Genomic DNA, 21,795 nt, shown 5'->3' on the forward strand with positions numbered 1-21,795 from the left:
GGGCATTAAAACACACTATACCAAGAAACCTCTTTGTCTTAAAGAAATGGGAAAAGTCCAGGAAGCTTTTCTCTTTCTTGGGGGCCAAACACACAGTAAGTAAGAGCAATTCATTATGCTTCCACAAACTTTAAGACCTATAATGGAATTTGCCCATGTATCCCATTAAAGCAGTCTAAAATGTTAACATGCACCTGTATGGTATGTGTTTTTATAATCACAGGGAAATGGTATTATGCAAATTCCATTACAGGCACAAATTTTGAGAAAAGTTAATTAAAAATGGATACAAATAAAAAGAGAAGTCAAACTCGCATATGCTCCAGTATATATAAGTTTAGAATCATTTTCAAACTATTTCTAAGACTACTCTACATTTACAGTCATCTGGCATACTAAAAGATGCATCACAAAAAGGGGGAAAAAGATATTCGCCCTTTACCTAGGAGAGCAAGCCAATACACACAAGGAATACTTAGAAGCAATTAATTGCTAAAAGCTTCCTTTATTCAATGTGACAGTCTTTAATTCCTATGGAGGGTTACCAAGAGTCATATGCTGGGTTTAAAGAATACGTTAGTTTCAATTATATGACGTCTAAGGAAAACAGATAAAAAGTTTCTTAAATTTAAAAGCAAAAAGAAAAGAAAATCTCTTTTCAGATATTGCATATAATTTGAATAACGTGATTTGAAATTATAACGGCACTTTACATCTATCATAGGTTACATTAATATGTATATGTTATATATACATATTAAATTATCTATGTGTATTCTGTAATATGCATATATATAACCATATTTCCACAATGAATATCAGAATAACAACACATTTGCAGCAAAAGACCTTATAATCATAAAATAATATAGCATCCATAACTACCCATCATTACATACAAATATATCCATTCTACAGACAGAAAAACTGATGCTGAGAAGTTAAAAGTTTTACCTAAGGTCTTAAGAACAGATCAAGAAGGCACCACAATTACAATGCTAAAGATCTGTACATTAATGACTTTCTGAATAGATTTTTATTGCAGTTTTTTAGTTTAATTACTTACTATTATCTGTAAGACATTTTCCAAAATCTAGAAAGAAAAAAGTTACTAAATACTTAATACTGAATGAGGCAACTAAAGATAGATATTAGCTCTTTCTGTTTAGTAATATATCCTTGTCTCTACTATTTTTCTAAAACTTAAAAGTCTCTCAATATGGTTACTCTTTCACTTAGTACTTCAAATTTCAAAGTAAATGATCCAAATTAATCCCATCACTTAAAATAATAAATCACATTATTCTTACTTTACAGGTGAGAAGCCAAGCACAGGAACAAAGCTATTTGCCACAGGTCACACACTAAGTATGAGGGAGGTTTGGAGTTAGAACATGTTATGTTCTTGGCACTTCTATGCTTTGGACTAAAGGGCAATATCAGTCCTATTAATCATCTTATTCCAAAGTCACTTGAGGAAGCACAGAGTTTTCTGAAGGAGAGGGGAAAATACATTCTGAAAGTTACAAGAGTAAAGGAATACATCAAGAGTTTTGATTTCACTGTACTTAGGTTATAATTACCATAATTCAAGTTTTAAAAACTATTCACGTACCTTATTACCTTAGTACCATGTATCAGAAGCTCTACTGGATAAGACACTAATTATTTGCCCAGAATCAGTCTCCTGTTTTTACAGGAGAAAAATAAGCTAACAAATGAAATTAAGTGGGGAAGATAAACAATGAGTCCATGTTAAAACGTATTTGGTGGCATGGCACTTGCAAGATAAGACATTAATTGTCAGCCTAGCTGATAATAGAATTCATTGCTCCTAGTCAACAGTGAGCATTTCGGAGGGACAAGAACATGGCATTTGAAGGCAAGTGATACACTGTAGTACACTTGATGCTGTCCTTGAAAAGCTAGAGGAGAATGAATTAAGTCAGTAGGTTAAATAAATGTTAAATAACCAGGCCTTTAACCCTTCAAAATAGATGAGAAAAAATAACTAGAAACATCCTTTAACTTCTGCTAATGAGCTAAAAACAATCTGTGCTATCCAAGAAGGATTAGGTATGTAAACAGGTGCTATCAGACTGATATAGACTTTCTGCTTCCTAAGAAAACTAAGGTTTCATGTTGAAAACATCATAACCAGTATAGCCCTAATTATATGTATCTTTTCACGTTCAAATATGGCATCAAAAGTCCAACCAACAAGGTAGACAAAGACTGTCACATTAATGAGACATACCTCTTGTACTGAGCGAGCTGCTGGCTTGTCTTGATGATTGGCCAATATTAAAAAGGGTAAAGTGCATAACTGTGGGTGCTGAAGAGCTGAGTGCAGTTCATTTCTAGCAGTTTCTAAATCATCTTCTGAAGAGGCACTGTCTAATACAAATATTACCCCTTGAGATCCTTGGTAGTAGCGGCTCCAGTATTTCCGGATATTATCAGCCCCTGTCAAAAACGAAACAAATTTCCTTTTTAAAAATAGCTTTCAGTAACTGAAAAAGGTTCCCAACAGTAATTCCTACTAGAAACCAATATATCTTCTGAACACTAAGTGCCAAACTCTGTGGTATGGAATAGAACAGGAATTTAGAAAAAGCACAGATCAGACTGAACTGGAACAAAGAAGATACTACAGTCAATAGGTAGATACGGCCTTGAAGGGGAACACGAAAGTTTAAGAGTCATTCTTCATGACTTTCACATCAAAATGTGTGAGAGAGAACCAGGATAAAATACTTCTTAGACTTCAACTCAAAAGAATATTTTTAGACTTTGCTTATTAACAGTCCTAAATGAATTATACTCTCTGCAAATTGAGTCTGAACTTAACTCAGAGAGCAGAGTGACCTAGAAGTCAACCAAAGCTTCTTTCCATACCATTAACATTAGCTTGGTGATATTTTTTAATAGAACTGCTTGAAGATCACGACAGCCTTGTTTAATTTCATGTAGAATTATGAGCACAATAACTCTATGTGTCAAAAGTGCTAAAATTCGTGAACAACTAAAAACTTGGCCTTTGGTACATTTGTATAAATCCATCTGTGTTCATATACCATGGGGAAGGATAAAAGGCAATGAGCGTACACTCATGCTCTCAATGATATGAGATGTTTACAAAAACATATGGAGATTCTCTTTGGCCAGGCACGTCTTATTCCTCTTTGTATTTCCAATATCTAGCACAATGTATAACTCAAAGTTCAATACAGGAATAAGCAAAATGATGGGATGAGGGGAAGAAATTATATACTAATTAAGCTTTACAAAATTTGAGATGAGAACTTTAGAGATTATTCAGTCCAACTCTTTGAAGAAACTGAGGCAGACAGAGTGAGGCAGAGAGAAGTAAAGTGAGTGAAGCTCATTTATGTGTTTAGTAAATTACAAAATTGGGATTTGCATCTGAGTTAGTAGACAACCTGCCCAGGGAAGGCATGGACATTTCCCATTACATCATGAAAACTGGCTTGATTACTTTGATTCATGAATAGGATGAGCAATTTGTGTGTATGTTAGAGTGAGAGTGCTGTGTGTATGTGTGTGTATAGGGAAGGGGTGTTATTGGTTATATAACAAAAATTAGATTTCAAGGAATTTTACCAATTTACTGTATACGATCAGGTCCCAACCAGTCAATCACTATATTTCAGTCTGTCATTGAACATCTAGTTCCTAGATGTTCAACATGCTGTGATAAGTGTTAGGGATAGAAACAGTGGGGACTGGTGTTGGTGTGTAGTGGCTGGCAAGAGCCACCTGTGTGCATCTCTTCCCCACTCTGTGTTCAGTGATATCATGTTGGTGGATTAAAATCACAGGGAGGAAGTAATTTCACCATAGAAATCAGCAAATACTACATATCAGGACTTTTCCTTTCCCAGAGAGCCAACATACCACTTGATGACACTGAGAAAGTCATATTTTCTGGGAGAAAGAGAAAAGAAAATTCAAAAGATTATAATACAATGTCACAAAGTACTGTCATAGAGGTACTCAGTAGGTGCTCTAGGAGCAAAACGTAAGGCATCTTACCCAAAGTGGGGCAAATCTCTTAAAAGAATAATATCAGTAATCAAACAGCCACCATTTATTAAGCATTTCCTATGTTCCAGGTACAGTGCCAAGTGTTTTAAAAAGAATAGCTCATATAATTCTTACAACAGCCCAAGGAGGGAAGTATAATTGACTCAGGTTTTGAAACTAAGTTTCAGATCCTAAAATCTAGGATATTTACCATTACACTATACTAAAACAAGTCGGTATGTAAGAGAATCAAAGACATTTGATGTTGAGTAATGTTAATATGCAAAGATATGGGAGATAAGCAGGGAGGATGCATATTAGACTGGGTTAAATCAAGAAAACAAAAAAATAAAGATTATATTTAAGCCAGAGATTATTTAATATAGGGAATTATTTGCATTAAGTGATGGTGGAACTAAGCAAATAACAGGGGTACTAAGATTAGCAACATCTTAGGTTAGGTTCCCTAGAAGCAGAGCCTGAGATGGCATTTATTGTACACCTGATTGTAGATGGAGTGCTGTCAGGAGAAACCTGGAGTGAAAGAAGCAAGCTAGAATGAAGGACGAAGCTAGGCAAAGATACTGTTTCAGAAATGTAGCCTCAGCTTGATGCCATGAGGAACTCTAGAGTGTGGACTGAACCACAGAAGTTGTCCAGTCCAGAGGCAAGGGGGCTGGGCTATTACACCCTGTATAGTCATTGGCTATGAGCCACCCCAGGGGAACAGGAGGGGACTGGGGCCTCATTTCAAAATCTCCCAAACATATTTGGTTGGGGCAATTACTGTCAGCCAAGGGCAGTCCTCTGGAGAAGGGTACAGGTGTGAGTCATTAGCAGCCAATACCCGCAGCAGCTGGGAGATGGATGCACTGGCCCAGTAAAGGAGATCTGGGTAGGATACCAACAGCATCTGCTACAAGCTACATCCAGACACTATCCATATGCTAGAGAACCATCCATAAGCTTGAGGGACAAAAGGGGAGGCAGTGTTACCCAGTGGTAAATGTTCAAAACAACAAAAATATCGTGTGCATATCTATCTGTACATAAGACTGTTATAAGTTTTACTAACATAAAGGATGGCTAGCACACAATTTTCATATAATAAGAATATATACAACATACTTTATTGTAAATTCCATAGAGCCAATTAATGATCACAGGATGCTTTCGTTGATTTTGTATTCATAGCCAAGCAATGGTTGCAATTAACCAACGAGTGTAGTTCAGACATGAATGGTGGTTGCTCTAAGTGTTTTACATATATTAATTCATTTATCCATGACAGTCTAATGAGGTAATTACTTTTATCATTCTCCTTTATCAATAAGGAAACCTAAACACAAAAAGATTATGTAATTTCCCTAAGGTTACACACTAAAAATACATTTAGGTCTAGTGTGATTGAAATAGAGGTATCATTGACTAGAGAGGCAATAAGGCTAAATAAAGAACTGTACTACCACATAAACTAGGAGGAAAAACATGGAACCCTACTGGAACAAAAGGTACCTAAAGTGCCTATATATTAATGGGAATATGTCCAAGAACAATTTCCAGCCAATTAATTCAATGAATATTTATTAAGTACCTATTCCATACAAGTTTCTAAGCTAGGAACTAAAGAGTTATTTAGAAAGCCATTATTCCTCTTAGTTCAAACCCTCAAATCCTATGAAGTAGTAATAATTACGAGGCCTGCAACTATATCAGAGAGAACAAACATGTTTGAACATTAAAGGGTGTCCAGGGAGTCAAGTATAAAGAGAGGAATTTGGTTGCATGTTTTAATGGAATTTTTCCATTGGAAACACATGAGACAGTAGAAATCCAACTCATGCACTCATTTCTTTCCATGAGAAATTATATTTTCATTTGCCACATTTAGGAGGATATAAGGTACCTGAAAATAGTGAGACAAAACAACAATGCATCCAATGACAATATTAGTGGCTGAAAGAAACCCAAGGAGAAATATCATAAATTTTTTAAATGCCCCTTATATGACATAATATATGAATAATATATTACTAATAGTGAAAAGACCCTTGCCTTTAATCTCCTGCTACAATCTTCTGCCCAACCTTAGCATTTCTAACTTTCATCACAAACACTGAGCTTGTAATTCTAAATTCCCCTTCAGCCTCCTGCACATGGCTTTAGTCAGCAGCAGCCTAACACAGATTGGGGCCAAGGAAACCAGCAATGGGGAGAAGGGTGGTATACAGTTGTTGAGTCTGGCTTAGTGGACTATAGTTTAGTCACCAGATTAAAATGAGAAATGGCTGTGTCATCAACCCAGCTGCCTTGAGGAGTGATCCTAATTGGGAAGGTTAGGGACACCTGTTTGATGCCTACATTCCCACAAACCAAATCCAAAAACAGTAACAAACACAGGAAGTGACATCTACCAGCAGTTTGAGGCCACTTTTACTCTAAGGACAGAAATTCCCTGCTCTGTGTCTCTTCAATTACAATTGTTATATAAACTAGTTAAACTTGGTCTATAATTTGCACCTTTAGATTAAAAAATAAAAGGTAGTCTTAACAGTAAACGGCCCAGGTGGAGGGTGTTGCCAAATGTCCTAATTACCGAAGGTCCAATCCTGCCTTACTAAAAGTTGCAAGGAACCCCTGGGAATCCAAGAGCTCATTCTGAGAGCCAAGCAGGAGAGCCTGGTTTAAGGTACCATGGAGAGTATAGAGGGAAAAACAGGAGAATAACAAGTCCCTAAGTTCATTTCTGTGGCACACTATGGATGTTAACAACATTCTTGCATTATTTGTTATTTCATTTATCTAACAGATATTTACTGAGGACCTGGAACCATTCTAGGTTCTGGGGATACAGCAGTAAACCAGACAGACAAAAGTGTCAGTCTTTATACCGTTCACAGCAGAGCCAGCCTTCGGAGGTTAATAATTAACTGTACTCATTTTCTCAGCCTCGCTTACAGCAGTGCAGACTTAAGATTCAGTTCTGGTCAACTGGGACCTAACAAAGGTCTGCCGGGAGCATCTAGAAAAGATTTTGTTCCTCAACAAAAAGGAAGATGCCCAAAGAGAGCTACTTCTCTCTTACAGCTTTTAGATTTCCTTGGATGAAAAGGTGATGCTTTAAATAGCATTAGCCTTCTAGCAACCTTAAAGGAGACATACCTATACCTATATCTATACATTGATGATGTCAGAATAGGAAGACAGAGCCTGGGTCCTCAAGAACACCATTGACCAGCAGAACTAACCACCTACGTTACAAGGACTCCTTATAATGTGAGCACAGTAAATGCCTATTAGTCAAGCAAATTTTAGAAGAATTTGCAGACAAAAAGATGCTATGTTCCTTCACATTAAAATACTATGAATAAGTTCCTTGGAAGATTCATGCTTTGAGAGATAGACTCAATGACTTTAAAAATAGGCAACAATAAAAACAGTTACTCAAAGTTATCCCTATAGAAAATTGGATCTTTAGCACAGTCCAACTGAAGTTTTTGCAATGATGAAAATATTCTACATCTGTATTTTCCAGTATGGTAGCCACTAGCCACACATGGCTATTGAGCACTTGAAATGTGGCTAGTGTAACCGAGAACTGAATTGTTCATTTATTTCAATTTTATGTTAAAATGCCACATTGGACAATGCCACTCTAGACATTCCCATAACTGACTGCTGACATGAGAGACTGCTAGAAACCACTAAGACAGCAGTTACAGAAATCTCTGAAAGGCACAGAGCCTTGCTGGTATAGGAAGGGCTGCATCACCCTTAACCAAAGATGGTTTCTCAGCGGGCAACTGCCAAAGGGCTATGCAACACGCTATCCAACACTACTGTCAACCACACTGTGATAGCAGAAAGAGTGGGGATGAGAAGTTCAGAATTGTCTCCTCTTTCCATCCTCTTACCATCGTCTTAAGAAATTACCAGGGAGTAAGAATAATTGCCCTCTGCAAACCTTAATGGAATTGGAGATCCATAAATGGAGCCAGTTTTGGAAAACCTGAATTATAAATGAGTCTTCAAATCTTAGTGAAGGGTATACTTAGCACACAGTTTACTTTAACCATTACTTGAAGAGGAATGGAGAAGGAAAGGAGAAAGGAGAGGAAATTAATAATTTTAAATTCTTTTTTATTCCTTCCATCTATGGAACCTCAGTTCTTTGTGACTGGTGGTTCTTTAGATTTTTTTTTCATCTTCTAAACTCTCAATCTGTTTTAAAAAACTGAAATACAGGGCCAGGCACGGTGGCTCACGCCTGTAATCCTATCACTCTGGGAGGCCGAGGTGGGAGGATCGCTTAAGGTCAGGAGTTCAAGACCTGCCTGAGCAAGAGCGAGACCCCATCTCTACTAAAATAGAAAAAATTAGACAGGCATGGTGGTGTGCACCTGTAGTCCCAGCCACTAGGGAGCCTGAGGCAGGAGGATCCTTGAGCCCAGGAGTCTGAGGTTGCTGTGAGCTAGGCTGATGCCACAGCACTCTAGTCCAGGCAACAGAGTGAGACTCTGTCTCAAAAAACAAACAAACAAAAAAACTGAAATACTAAGAATTCAGGAAGGACAAAGACATACATATCTAAACTCAAACTTTTATTACGGCTTCCTTACCCACACACACAGCCAAAATATCGCAAAGTAAATTAGACCCTCCCTAAATAGAGGATAAAAATAGATACAATGTATAACAATGTAAAGACTTAAAGTCAAGTTCTCTAAAGGGAGGTGTATTGTCCTATTTTGCTTTTCAAAGAGTCAAAAAACACTTTAAATAATGAAAGAATTGTTAGAAAAATAGGGACAGGTAAGTCTTTATGAAAAACGAAAGTTTGTTCTGTGGGGCTGAAGGAAAACCTCCACCAAACAGTGGACAACTGTGGAGCTAGAGAAGACCAAAGTCCCCAGACTCACAGTGAGATCTGCTGTGAGGATCCACAGAGGAAATACAAGGCAACTGACAAACAGTCATCACCCAACCCCACTACACCTACATACCAGGTTACATACCTAACCTTGTCAGATATCTATACACATCATCTCATTTAACCCTTTTGGCTTCATGATCCTCATTTAATTGATGAAGAAATTGGGACAGAGAGGATAAGCATTTTGCTCCAAGTCCAGCTAGTAAGTGCCAGATCTAGGATTCAAACTCTGGACTGATTCCAAAGACCATGTGTGCTTTTCCACTAAATGGTGCTGCTTTCCAGGGAATGTGAGAGCTCCAGTCAAACTGGAATGGACGGACTACTCAATGTGAATGAGCGTGCATGTTTAAGAGATGTGCCCACAGGCTTTACAGAATGGTTAACACTGATATCAGGTAGAAAGAAAAGTAAAGGCATCCAGTGGGGGCAGGTAGGGGTGCTTGGAGGAAACTAGGTTAGATGGTTTTGGGGGCACAGTGAAGAGAATGAGCATGAAATACAAAATCTGAATTAGTGACAAGTAAATGGATAGTACGAAGACAATATGGATGGTTTCGTAAGCCAGGCAGAGTATCTGGGCTGCATTCAGCAGTTAACAGAGAATTATTAGAGATCTCTGAGGAATACTACATGGGGTGGTCTTGTCTTACTTAAAGGTCCTGACTACTCACTGCCTGGTAATATATTAATAGGTTATTAAGTATGAAATGTCCAATTTCCTTAAGTACTAAGTTTAACAGTTGATATCTGTGACGTTTCACTTTGACATTTCTAGCTTTCTTTTTGTTATGAAGGTACATCCTTATTCTTTCAAACGCATAGTATGGTTTGTCATTACCTTTCAAATTTTTTTTTAGAGCAATTTTTGTGAAACCATGGATAAGTAAAAAATTTATGTTATTTTTGAATATGAGTTCCATCATGGGATCAATGCAACACAGAGAGCTTGAAATATAAACAAAGTGGGAAGAATGTGGCTAATGAACACAAAGTATGTCAATGGTGTGAGAAGTTTCATTCTGGTGATTTTAACCTTGAAAATGAGCCATGTGGGCGACCTGAGACCAAGGTGGATAATGATGAGCTGAAAGCTGTAGTGGAAGCAAATCCATCTCAGCCTACACATGAATCAGCAGCAAGGTTTGACATTACTATTCTAACACCATCGGACCATTTGAAACAAATCAGCAAGATAAAGAAGCTGGATAAATGGGTACCATCTCATGAATTAAATGAGTGTCAGAAGAGAAATCATCTTAAAGCTGGCCTTTCTTTGCTGTCACAACATAAAGGCGAACCATTTCTACACCATATTGGTATATGTGATGAAAAATAGATTTTTTTGACAATCACAAGCATTCAGCACAATGGTTGGATAAAGACAAAGTGCTGAAACACAGCCCCAAACCGAATATTCATCAAAAAAAAAAAAGCTAATGGTGTCTGTTTGGTGGTCCGGTGCTGGTATTGTCCACTATAGCTTCATGAAACCTGGTCAATCGATTACAGCAGATGTCTACTGCAACCAGTTGGATGAAATGATGAGGATGCTTGCAATTAAGCAGCAGAGATTGGTCAACAGAATCAGGCCAATCCTCTTGCTCAAACACACGTTGCACAAACAACACTGCTCAAACTACAGAGGCCGGACTTGGAAACTCTCTATCATCCGCCGTATTCACCAGACCTTGCACCAACTGGCTACCACTCCTTCCAGGCTTTGAACCACTTCTTGCAAGGAAAACTATTCAATTCTCAACAAGCTGTGGAAAATGCCTTTCCAGATTTCATCGCCACTTGCTCTCCAGGCTTCTTTGCTGCTGGCATAAACAAGTTACCGTTAAGATGGCAAAACCGTGTTGATGGTTTGGGTGTATACTTTGATTAATTGTACTGCTTCTTGTTTGAGATACAGTAAACTAAACTTTTGAATCGAAATTGAACATTTCATATTTAATGATCTAAATACTACGGAGGACAGTATCACCTACCCATACCTGAGCTTCCTCTAGGCTCAACTGCCAAGCCTCCAGAATTCACAAACCTTGAAAATGAATAAACTTATACACTACACACTCTTGCACACATGGACAACTGCATAGCCTGAAAAAGATTAGCTTAGTAAGGTATTTCTATATTTATCAGAAATCTACCACAAGAAAATGTTGTGAGGAAGGAAGAAAAAGAAGTCCTTCCTTCTCCCAAAGGCTAAGGAACCATGCAAACAGCTTCTGCCTTCTTTTGGATTCTCCCAGTACAAACAGTTTGAGAGGTGACTACAGGAAATACAGTGGCAGAGTGGGACATGAGACAGGGATGACACACAAGGAAGGTTATTAAGCCAGAGACCTCAGCGGGTAACCAGACTTTAATTCTGCTGGAACTCTGGGAGCCAGCATAGAAGAGACCCTGGGGATGAAGGAGTCAGGTCTTATTTACCTATCTCCCCTCCACCCCTCATCAGTGGTTGGCTGAGGGCTGTTGAGGAGGGCAGGCATTAATCTCCTAGCACTTCCAGCTTGCCCAGGGCACCCATGCAAGGTGTGCTGCAGCAGCCAGAGGAAGCCCCCAGGCAAAGAAGCAAATGGAAGGTACTGGCTGTGAGGAGGCAGTCTGACACCAAGGAAACGGGGTTATAGGTGGGACACCAACAGGGCCTCCCTCAGCTACCCAAAGAATGGCATGCAAGTGTCAATTCAGACCATTTGACTAGCTGTTGGCTCAGTAGCAGAGAGCACAAAAAATGCAATCATGATTATGTGGAAGTAAAAACCAAGATTTGGTTTATGTAATATCCATATACTTGGCAGAAAATAGCCAATAAGTCTGTTAACATTAAGCAGCAGTTCTCAAAATGTAGTCTTCAAGACCCTTTCAAGGAGGCCCAGGAGACTAAAACGATGTTCATAGTTATACTAAGACATTATTTGCTATTTTCACTGTGTTGACATTTTCACTTATGGTGCAAAAGCAATAGCGAGTCAAACTGCTGGTGAGTTAGCAGTGACACAGGTACTGGCCACCAACTGGTAGCCACTGTATTCTTGACTGCCACATACTCGCAGAGAAAAAAAGGTCAGTTTCATCTGAGAATTCCCTCATGAAGGCAGTATAAGTTATTAGTTTTACTAAATTAGCTCTTAAATATGCTTAAAAATATTCTATGTGACTAAATAGGAAGTATGCAAAAAAGCATTTTTGCTACATACCAAAGGAGACAGTTATTTTCAGGATAAGTACTGGTGGTGTAAGTAGTTTGAGTCGTAAGCTAAACTTTTTTTTTTCTTTCCCCTATGGAACTCCATTTTTACTTGAAATTTCAACTTACAAAAAACTATGATTATTCACACCTGAGTATGTGATAGACATTTTCTCAAAAATAGCCTACCACTTACAAGGAAAACAAGCAACAGTATTTGTTATCAATGATAAAATTTGTTTTTAAGCAAAAACTAGAATTTCAGAAAACTTGTTTCTGCCACTATAAGCTTGACAGCTTCTGAATGATGAGATTGGGGGTGATATTAACAGATATTTATAATGCAATGTGTCAACATTTAGATCTACGTTACTCAATAGATCAATACTTTCCAAATGACCAATGCAATGTTACAAAACCATGCATAGGTTAAAAAAAATACAAAGTACAAGATAGATCAATGAATGTTAATTAACTGAGTATGCAAAGTTCAATGATATGGTTTTCAGACTGCATTGTAACTGATGTTTAAGAAACTACCACTTGTTAAAGAATTTCGGTGTAGTATCAAAGGAGACCATAAACAGTTACCTAAAAAGGCTGTAAAAATATGCCTCCCTTTTTGAACTACATATCTATGTGAGACTGGATTTTCTTCATATACTTCAACCCAAACAACATATAGCAATAGATTAACTGTAGAAGATGTGAGAATCCAGCCCACTTATATTAAGCCAGATTACAGAGATTTGTCAATCTTCTATTTTGTTTTCAAAATTGTTAATTTTCATAAAAAATGTTATTTATGTTACTATGCAATGGGTTTATTATTGTTACTTTTAAAGAAATTTATAGTATTTTAAAAATATATCAGCTTTAATTTCTAACATGGCAAATATTAACACATATAAGCCACATAAACAAAAGGCCTTTGAGGACCTCAATTTTTGAAAGCGTCAAGGGGCCTAAGACCCCAGAGAGGTTTCAGAGCTATAGGTACTCATTGTCTTTAATATACAAAAAAGACATTTAAGATCAACTAAAATTTAGACATATATTTAGAGTTATTTTCCAGCAGGAATAAAAGTCTTACTTTAAACTATCTTTACTTTCATCCTGACTGTCTCATGTGCGAAGATAGGAGAGGTGGAGTTGGAAGAGTAACCTCAAAATTTAGAGGTCCATATAGGAATTATAATAATCTCCTTGGTCTCATTATGTTGTTCTCCTGGACTGGACTAAAGTTTTTGAGCCCCATGCATTTGGTTTTGTTAACTCTTCTGCCTGGAGTTCCTACCATATCAGTTCTCCCCTTAGTTCCTGCACATTCAAACCGTTACATGCCCTTCAAGGGGCAAGGCAAATGTCACCTACTCTACCAAGCCTTACCTGATCTTCCAGCTGGAAATAATTCTCAGAAACTTTCAGTCTATTTTTCTCCTGGTTCTCCTCAGAGCATTTTCTACGCTGTGGCATGGTCATCTAAGCACATATTTCATCTTCCTGATTAGAATGAAAGAGCTACATGGGAGTTTTGTGCATTTATGTGTCTGGTTCATCTCCACACTCTGACCATATCTAACACAAAGTTTTACAAATAATGAAAACTCAATAAATATTTTTTCAATGAATTAATTTTTTATGAAATATTTATTCTGATTTCTCAAGTGTAGAATGTAGAATTTGCCCAGAAAATCATTCTTTGATATACAAATAACCTATCTTTTTGGTTGATAATAGTGGCTTGTTTGTGTACAGTTATAGCACGTAAGTTTTGTGTTTCTGGCACATATCCAGTTCTATAAGAGATCTCTCATTTGCCACCTGATATTAAGAATTTCTTAAACATATACAAAATTAAACTTCACTCTACTCATTGCTTGGGCTTTCTCGGAGTTCTGTTTTAGGAATTGGAAACATGCAGCCACAATGTAACATGTGCTAAGCACTGTACTAAAAACAGTGCTCTTTGGGATCTTTTTGATTCTATCCTATTTGTGATCCTTTAACACAGTTCTGATGCCCAACAGAATTAGTAGCCAAGAGAAACTGAAAGCACAGAAAGAAAATCTGTGGGAATAGTTCTGGGGAAATGTTCCCTTCTATACTCCTGCAAAAGCAAAGTGTTGACTCCCTAGAAGACCCACAAACCCCAAGGTGATCACAATTTACATAGTTTCAAATGTTTAGTAAGCAGCAAATTCCTGAGATGTTGGCATGACACAAAAAGCAAAGTACTTTTGTGGTATTCTAGAAAATCTGGTGGCCAGACTAGAAAAGCTAGTATGGGAACAATTTTGTTAAAATTGCCATTGACCAAAGCAACAAATTGGGAAAAGCCAAAATGGGAATTTTCTGGCTGAAGTGAAAGCTATTTGTTACATACCCAGGGTGGAATAAGATCTTTTAATACTGTGGAAATGCTACTGCATTCTGGCATAGCTTGCCATGTTTACCCCACCAGTCTTTGTTTAATAAAAAACTTTAACTTACCAACTCTGTGACAACATGGACAGAGATGATGAGGTTCTACATTAAGACAAATTCACAGCCCATAGAAAAAGTTTAAAACATCTAATGTCTCATTCTTTATAAAGTCTTAGAGTCACAAGTTGTAAGCTTGATGCTCAAAAGTAGAATAAATTTGTCTCTCACTTTAAGTACAATTTTCCTTCTGTGATTAATCAGATCTCAAAACAAGTTACTACCATATAACCTACTCATGTAATAAAACCTTAAGAGAATTCTGCTTGCTTTGATTCTACCTATACTACTCTTTCATCTTTTAACACTTTCTATGACATTCTTGATAGAATTGCTTATCAGAGCTCCCAAAGCAAGACTTCAGTTTTCCTGCCTGGACCATTCCCTTTGTTCTAGTTGTTGTCACCCCATTGATTACAGAAACTAGCCAGCATCATGCCTAGGCTTAAGTATAAGACAGTGAATGGCAAAGGAACAGTCTAGACTTCAGAGGGGTGACACCAATGGTTAATTTAATAATGTACATAAGCTAATATGTAATTTGAATTATGTAATCAGACAAGTTGATGTGCTTTATTTACAAGTCATAAATAAATACAGGTGGTTCCAAGTTTAGGAATCAGGTATGTTCCAAAGGTTCCAATTTTTTCAGAATACAATACACAATATTCCTTGAAAACAAGGCAATGCACTGGAATTGGATTCAGACCTGACAGAATGATGGCAGCAAGGACTGTGAAGTCAGACTCACTGGGTTCAGAGCCTGAATCTGCCACTTGTCATCTGAGTGACCTTGGATAATTAGCTTAATTATTCAAAGCCTCAGTTTTCCTCTCAATAAAAGGAAGAAAATAATATTTAGGTACCTCATAGAATTGTGAAGATTAAATGAGATAACTTTTTTAGCATAGTGCTTAGAATATACTAAATGTTCATATGGTCTGTCATTTTATAGTTATTGTTACCATTATTATTTGGCCACCATTTAATCCTATAACTTACTAAACTACTGAACGAACTCGAGTTTTAAGTCTGGAACTGAAAGTCTACAAGATTCAGAATAAAACAGACAAAGAAGCATAGGTTCTCTGCAATTCCCAAGATAACCAATGTTACAAAAGTCAACCAAGTTTTTATTTGGGATGGATCCTTTCTTCTTTTCTAGTAACTTTTTTCCATATCCTGTATCACCCTCAACCTCTAGTACTTCCTATTCTCCAACTTCTTCCTCCTTCATTGCTGCCCAGATTTCTTCCCTTGACCAACCCAAAAAAGAGGTTTCTCTCCTTCAAATGGAAATGCTGTTCTTTCAGCATAGATGTTTTCAGCTAGATTTTAAAAGAAATACTGTGATTAATCAAGTTAACATTCAGATGACACTGTCATATATTTCATATGATGAAAAATCCCAAATTGATCACTATTTCAAACTGATGTGTGTACACATGTGTGTGTGTATATACTTTTCAGAGTTGATGTTATCTACAAGGCTGACACTATATGGTATTCAAACAAAGCTATTATTACACTTTACAACACTTCTCCCTCTTTTGTTATAAATGCATAGATGATCAAAAATCAGTGCCATTGTTTTCAGTGGCTCACACGGCTGCACCAGGAAGAGCTCAGGCTGCCATTTGTAGGCCAGTGCTTTTTTTTTTTCTGCCAAGGACTACTTTGAAATAAAGTATATTAATTGAATTATGAATAGGAGAAAAGCAAACAAAAACCTAAGCACAAAATGGGCTCTTTTTCTCAGGAATTCTTATAACTGCTTATAACCCGCTTTCTGACAGCTTTTTCATAGCTTTTTGCCTAAGCATTCCAATTTTTGCAGTTACCTGTCTCCATATTTCTACTAATGAACTTTGGTAAAGTGCCCCAAGATCCTCCTTGTTTGTCCTGTTCACCACTGTCTCCAGGTATCGATACAGAATCTGGCACAGAGTAGGCAGTCAATATTTGATGATTAAGCTAATTAATAAAAAAATGAAAAATGAGTATGTGGGCTATTGCCCATGGATTTAAATATAAGCAGTCTCCTTTTTATATAGTCTAAAATAATTCTTCCTCGCTCCCTCCCTTCCTTTTTTATATTTGTCTGAAACCCTGTTTCTTCTCTCTGAACTTCTTTGTAAAGCAGCACAGTCCCTTTGTGTCTGTCCTCAGAAGTAAGCTTTCCCTCTGTGCTTTGAAACACCATTATGAAGGGGATGCTAGTGATATGATGACTCCATTCCAGGCAATCCCAAATGAATGATCTCTGTAACTGAAGCCGGATGAATGAAACATTAAAATCTTATCTTAAGGCCATCAAACTTCCTTTTTTACACAATTACTACATATTAAAAATAAGATTAGCCCACGATATCACATATACCATTAAACAGATTTCTTCACACTTAATAATGTCACTAAATCAGCAACTGCCAACCTTCTGTCTCATGCTATGGGATGTATGTTATTATCTCAAAAAGCAAGTGGAACTCTCGAAATTAGTTTTAATTAGCTTTAAAATATAAGTGTGGATGTGTCATGCAGCATTTGGAAACAGAGGGTTATACAAAATTGAGTGTCACAACAGAAGAAGATTAGGAATCAGTATACTAGCCAAAGAGAAGATAAATGAGTTTGAAACACTGCCTGAGGTCAAGCACTCCACTTCCAAATACAGTTTTCCCATGAAGAACACACTCGGAAGAAAAGAGAGAGACACTGCAATTTAAATGATGCTAAGCCTGCTGACTAAATTTTATTTAGATTGGGATAGTTAAAGAATATATTCGCCTGAGGACAGAGAACAGACTACATGAGAAGAAACATTTATTAGATATCCAGTAGGGTTCTACAATGCTGAATTTTCTTAAAAGTCTGCTATTAGATTAGGACTTATTTTTATAACTGAATAATAAGGAGATATCATTCCTCTCATGGCCTTCTTACTCTAGATAGGTGAAAACAATTATGGGGTAGGCATGTATAAAAGTATATTAATCTGCTTAAGTTTGCCATCCTGATGGAGGATCAATGTCTATTTTTAAAAAAAAATTGTTTCAAACACATTTATCATAGACGTGCTGGTGTTTTGAATAGTTTCTCTTTTATACAAATGGCTAAATAGAAAAAAAAAAATTAGCACAGGAAAAACACATTATCCACCCCACCCCCATTCTTTGTTTTGTCTCCTTTAATATTTTATTTCTTCTTTGATTAGAAAAATGATGGCCTTGCTATAAACCTCAAAAATCAGATTTTATTCAGTATATACATACAAGAATACAGTCTTAGCACAAATCAATCTAAGGTCATGCATCCTTGTTAATAATCAATGTGTAAGAAAACTTTCTACACAAAAGCAGGCTGCATCAAGAAACTATGACCCATATTTTTTATTTTCACAAAAGCCACAGACCATGTCTTTTCTTAATATCTGCTATAATGAGTTATGGGTGCTCAATAAATGAGTTTTGGATTTACTTGAAGAAAGTTGTCAGGAAGAGCGTAAGGTCATCCCCAGGTAAATTACCAAAGCACCACAGAAACATTACATGGTGAAGGCTGCCCCTTAATATTTGTGACAGGTAGACTCTAAGATGACCTGTAATAATCTCTACCTATTGGTATTGACACCTTTGTGTAATCTCCTCCCCTTGAGTATGAGCTAACCTAGAGCCTTAACCAACAGAATGTGGCAAGGTGATTAGATGTCACTTCTGTGATTAGGTAACTTCCATCTTGTTATCAGATTCTATTGCCTTCTCAGTTTGCAATCTTTCATAAACCAAACTGCCATGTTGAAGAGGCATATGGCAAGGAATTGAGGCCATTCTCTGGCCAACAGCTGGCTAGGAACTAAGGCCCTCAGTCTAACATCCCCCTCTAGAAACTGAAATCTACCAATAAAAATGAGAACTTAGATGGAGATCCTTTTAGGGATGAATAATATTCCACTGCATGGATATACCACATTCTGTTTATCCATTCATCTGCTGATGAACATGTGGGTTGTTTCCACCTTTTGGTTATTCTGAATAGAGTCGCTATGAATATGGGTGTACAAGTTTTTGTTTGAACCCCTGTTTTTAATTCTTTTGGGTATATTACCTGGGCATGAAATTGCTGGGTTATATGGTAATTCTATATTTAACTTATTGAGGAAATATGTTAAGTCTCTAAGTCTGTGGTAAATTGTTACACAGCAATAGATAATTAATGCAAAGTTTAAAATAAATTTTCAGCTAGGTAGAAAGGTCCAAATGTGGACTAATAATTAAAGGAAAAAAAACCTTAATAATTTACCATTGGTCTTACTGGCAACCCACTATTGCTCTCATCAGTAGCATTTACTGCATTCTCAAAATGCTTCTTTTGAAGGCAATATTTCTAAATAATTGCTACGAGGGTTTACTGAGTTGTGTCATGTACTCCACAGATAAGAAAATGAAAAGGACATGGTCTGCCCTCAGAGTGCATGGATCCCCAATTAAGAATTATCTCTGCTGATATTCCCCAGAATTCTGTTCATCGGCTTATTTCTTATCTCTTTACACATCCTTTGGGAATGTCTTCACTCACATCAGCTACCTCTAATATCATGAAAACACTGAGTTCAAATGCTCTCATTTAATTTCTCCTGAACACCAATACTCTTATTTCTTATTGTTTATCACATATTCCCTTCTAGACGTTCCCCAAGTATTTTAAACCCAATTTGTCCCCAAATAAATTCATTCTTGCTATGCACTCTTTTCCAACCCAGCCTCCTGAATTCCCTGTTGGGGTTAGCAGCCAAGATTGAAACTATGAATCTTAAGAGTCATTCGTAACCTTTTATCCCTTATTCCAAATAGTAAATCATCAAACAACCAACTTACCCATTCCTCTCTAGCCCAGCATAACCGCCAAGCTCTTGGACACTTTGAAACTCCACTGCTATGATCTGAATGTGGCACCCAAAAAGCATGTGCTGGAAACTTAATCCCCAAAGCAATAGCACTGGAAGATGGGCCCTAATGGGAGGTGTTTAGGTCATGAGGGCTCCACCCTCCTGAATGGATTAATGCTGATTATAAAAAGGCTTGGGGCTGTGAGTTTGAGCTTACTCTCTCTCACTCTCACCCTCTCTCACTCTTCTGCCTTCTGCCATAGGATGATGTAGTAAGAAAGCCCTCATCACATGCCAGCACCATGCTTTTGGACTTCTCAGCCTCCAGAACCATGAGACAATAAATTCCTGTTCTTCATAAATTACCTTAGTCTCAGGTATTCTGTAACAGCAGCACAAACGGACTAAGACACCCACCATGCATATTCTGCTGGCTGTTTTTCCTCTGTTCTAATCATGGCTTACCTAGAAAATTCCTATGCACATTCAAGTCTAATCTCAAACCTTATATCTCCCTGTGAAGCCTTCCTTAATTTTATTTTTTTTACCTAATTGCCTTCTCCCTCCACAATGATCCTAGAGCAAATTGAAAATCCCTTCAATTTAAGGAACTAGACTTATAACAATGCATGTACTTTTAAACGTCCAGTTCTTTATGACTGCCCTGGGCTGACAGCTTTCTGTACTTATGTTTTGAAACCAGTTCTTCTGAATATTTTAGGTAGCCACTATAGGAACCAGCACATAATCTTCACTCAATTCATGTGTGTTGAATTTAAAATAACCATCTAATTTATATTATTATTCACTTAGTCAACAAACAAGTATTTGAATGGCTTTTGTGTATCAGATGTAACACTGGGCATCAGAAATACAGTGGCAAACCAAACAGACATGACCCCTGCCTGACTCATGAGCTCATAGTCTATCGGTCACTAAGTTGATGATATCTTTTGACACTATGTCATTTAGGCTTCAACCTACCTCTGAGCCAAACAAGTATTTCCCATAAAAGGCTATTTATTCTCCTGATTCTTAAAATAATAATAAAAAGTGGAAAGTTAAATTTCTTTTCAATGAGTTGTGAATAAAGTGAATTTTATTACCATCATTGTCACTGCACTAAAAATAAACAAACAAACAAAAAAAACCTGTCAACCCCCTCCTTGCACCTCTCGACATATATGACTGTTTCCACAATACACCTAAACATTAATAGGATGCCTCAACCATCCAGAACACAGCTAAAACTAGTAGCCATGGGGCAGCCAATAGAAATGTACCCAAATGAACATCCTAAAGCTCACATGCTTAGCATTCTAAAAGTCCCTCAGGCCCACACAGAAATCGTGCCTAGAAAAAAATGTGATCACACTTAGTTTCTTGGCTCCTGCTCAGAGCATATTAGAAGTAGTAAATCACTATGTGGACAACAGAAAAGGCAGAGCATCTACTAGAGACAGGCACAGGGGACAATTTCAAGAAGAGATAGCTGCAACAGAGACCAAATCAAGAGATTAAGAAATTAAAACAGAGAGAAGAAGAGATCAATAACTAAGAAAGAAAATAGGGCAAAGAACAAAAGTTACAAGCATAGCAGTTCAGATTCAATGCAGCATGGAACAGCCACCCCAATTACCACCATACTGCAGGGTTTCTGATGTTCATCAAATAAATGATGAATTATATTCCTGATATTTTTATTTATTATTATGGAGAATTTTGAACATATAAATGCAAGCATAAACGTATGATGAATGCCATTAAACAATTTCAACAACCATCAATCCTGGCCGATCCAGCGTCATCCCACTTTCTCCTTCGTATTACTTTAAAGCAAATCTCAGCTATTACCCTAATTTCATTTGTAATTATTTTGGTATATATCTCTAAAAGACAAATATTCCTTTTAAAAACATAACCAAAGTACCATTAACACATTTAAAAGAAATTAGAATCAAATTGTAAGGTTTTTTTAACCCATTCTCAGCATTAAAATGTCTTAAAATTTTTATATTCTTAATTTAATTGGTTAAATGTCAAGTGAGATGAAGTGCTCTGAGAAACACCCTCTTTGCTAATCCAACAGCCGGTGAAGATGTTACATCATTAAATTATGATATTTTGGCCTTTAAATTTGATTTTTTAATCAAGGAAAATCCTTCCACAGAAAATCATTCATTCAAGTAATTTTGTTTAGTCTACAATAGCTATTTCAGATTTCAAGTGTAACAATTTGATTTA

General features: G+C 36.9%; 1 protein-coding gene across 1 annotated transcript in view; it reads right to left on the bottom strand.

Moving 5' to 3' along the window:
- The window catches only part of ARL15 (ARF like GTPase 15), a 399,577-nt gene that overhangs the window by 201,039 nt on the left and 176,743 nt on the right, over positions 1–21,795 (bottom strand). The window contains exon 4 of the mRNA XM_069492347.1: positions 2,258–2,466. Coding sequence (XP_069348448.1) covers positions 2,258–2,466 — 209 coding nt within the window. The remainder of the gene's footprint in view (positions 1–2,257; positions 2,467–21,795) is intronic.

Source organism: Eulemur rufifrons, chromosome 17 (genome assembly GCF_041146395.1).
Source record: "Eulemur rufifrons isolate Redbay chromosome 17, OSU_ERuf_1, whole genome shotgun sequence".
In the NCBI taxonomy this organism is placed as follows: Eukaryota; Metazoa; Chordata; class Mammalia; order Primates; family Lemuridae; genus Eulemur; species Eulemur rufifrons.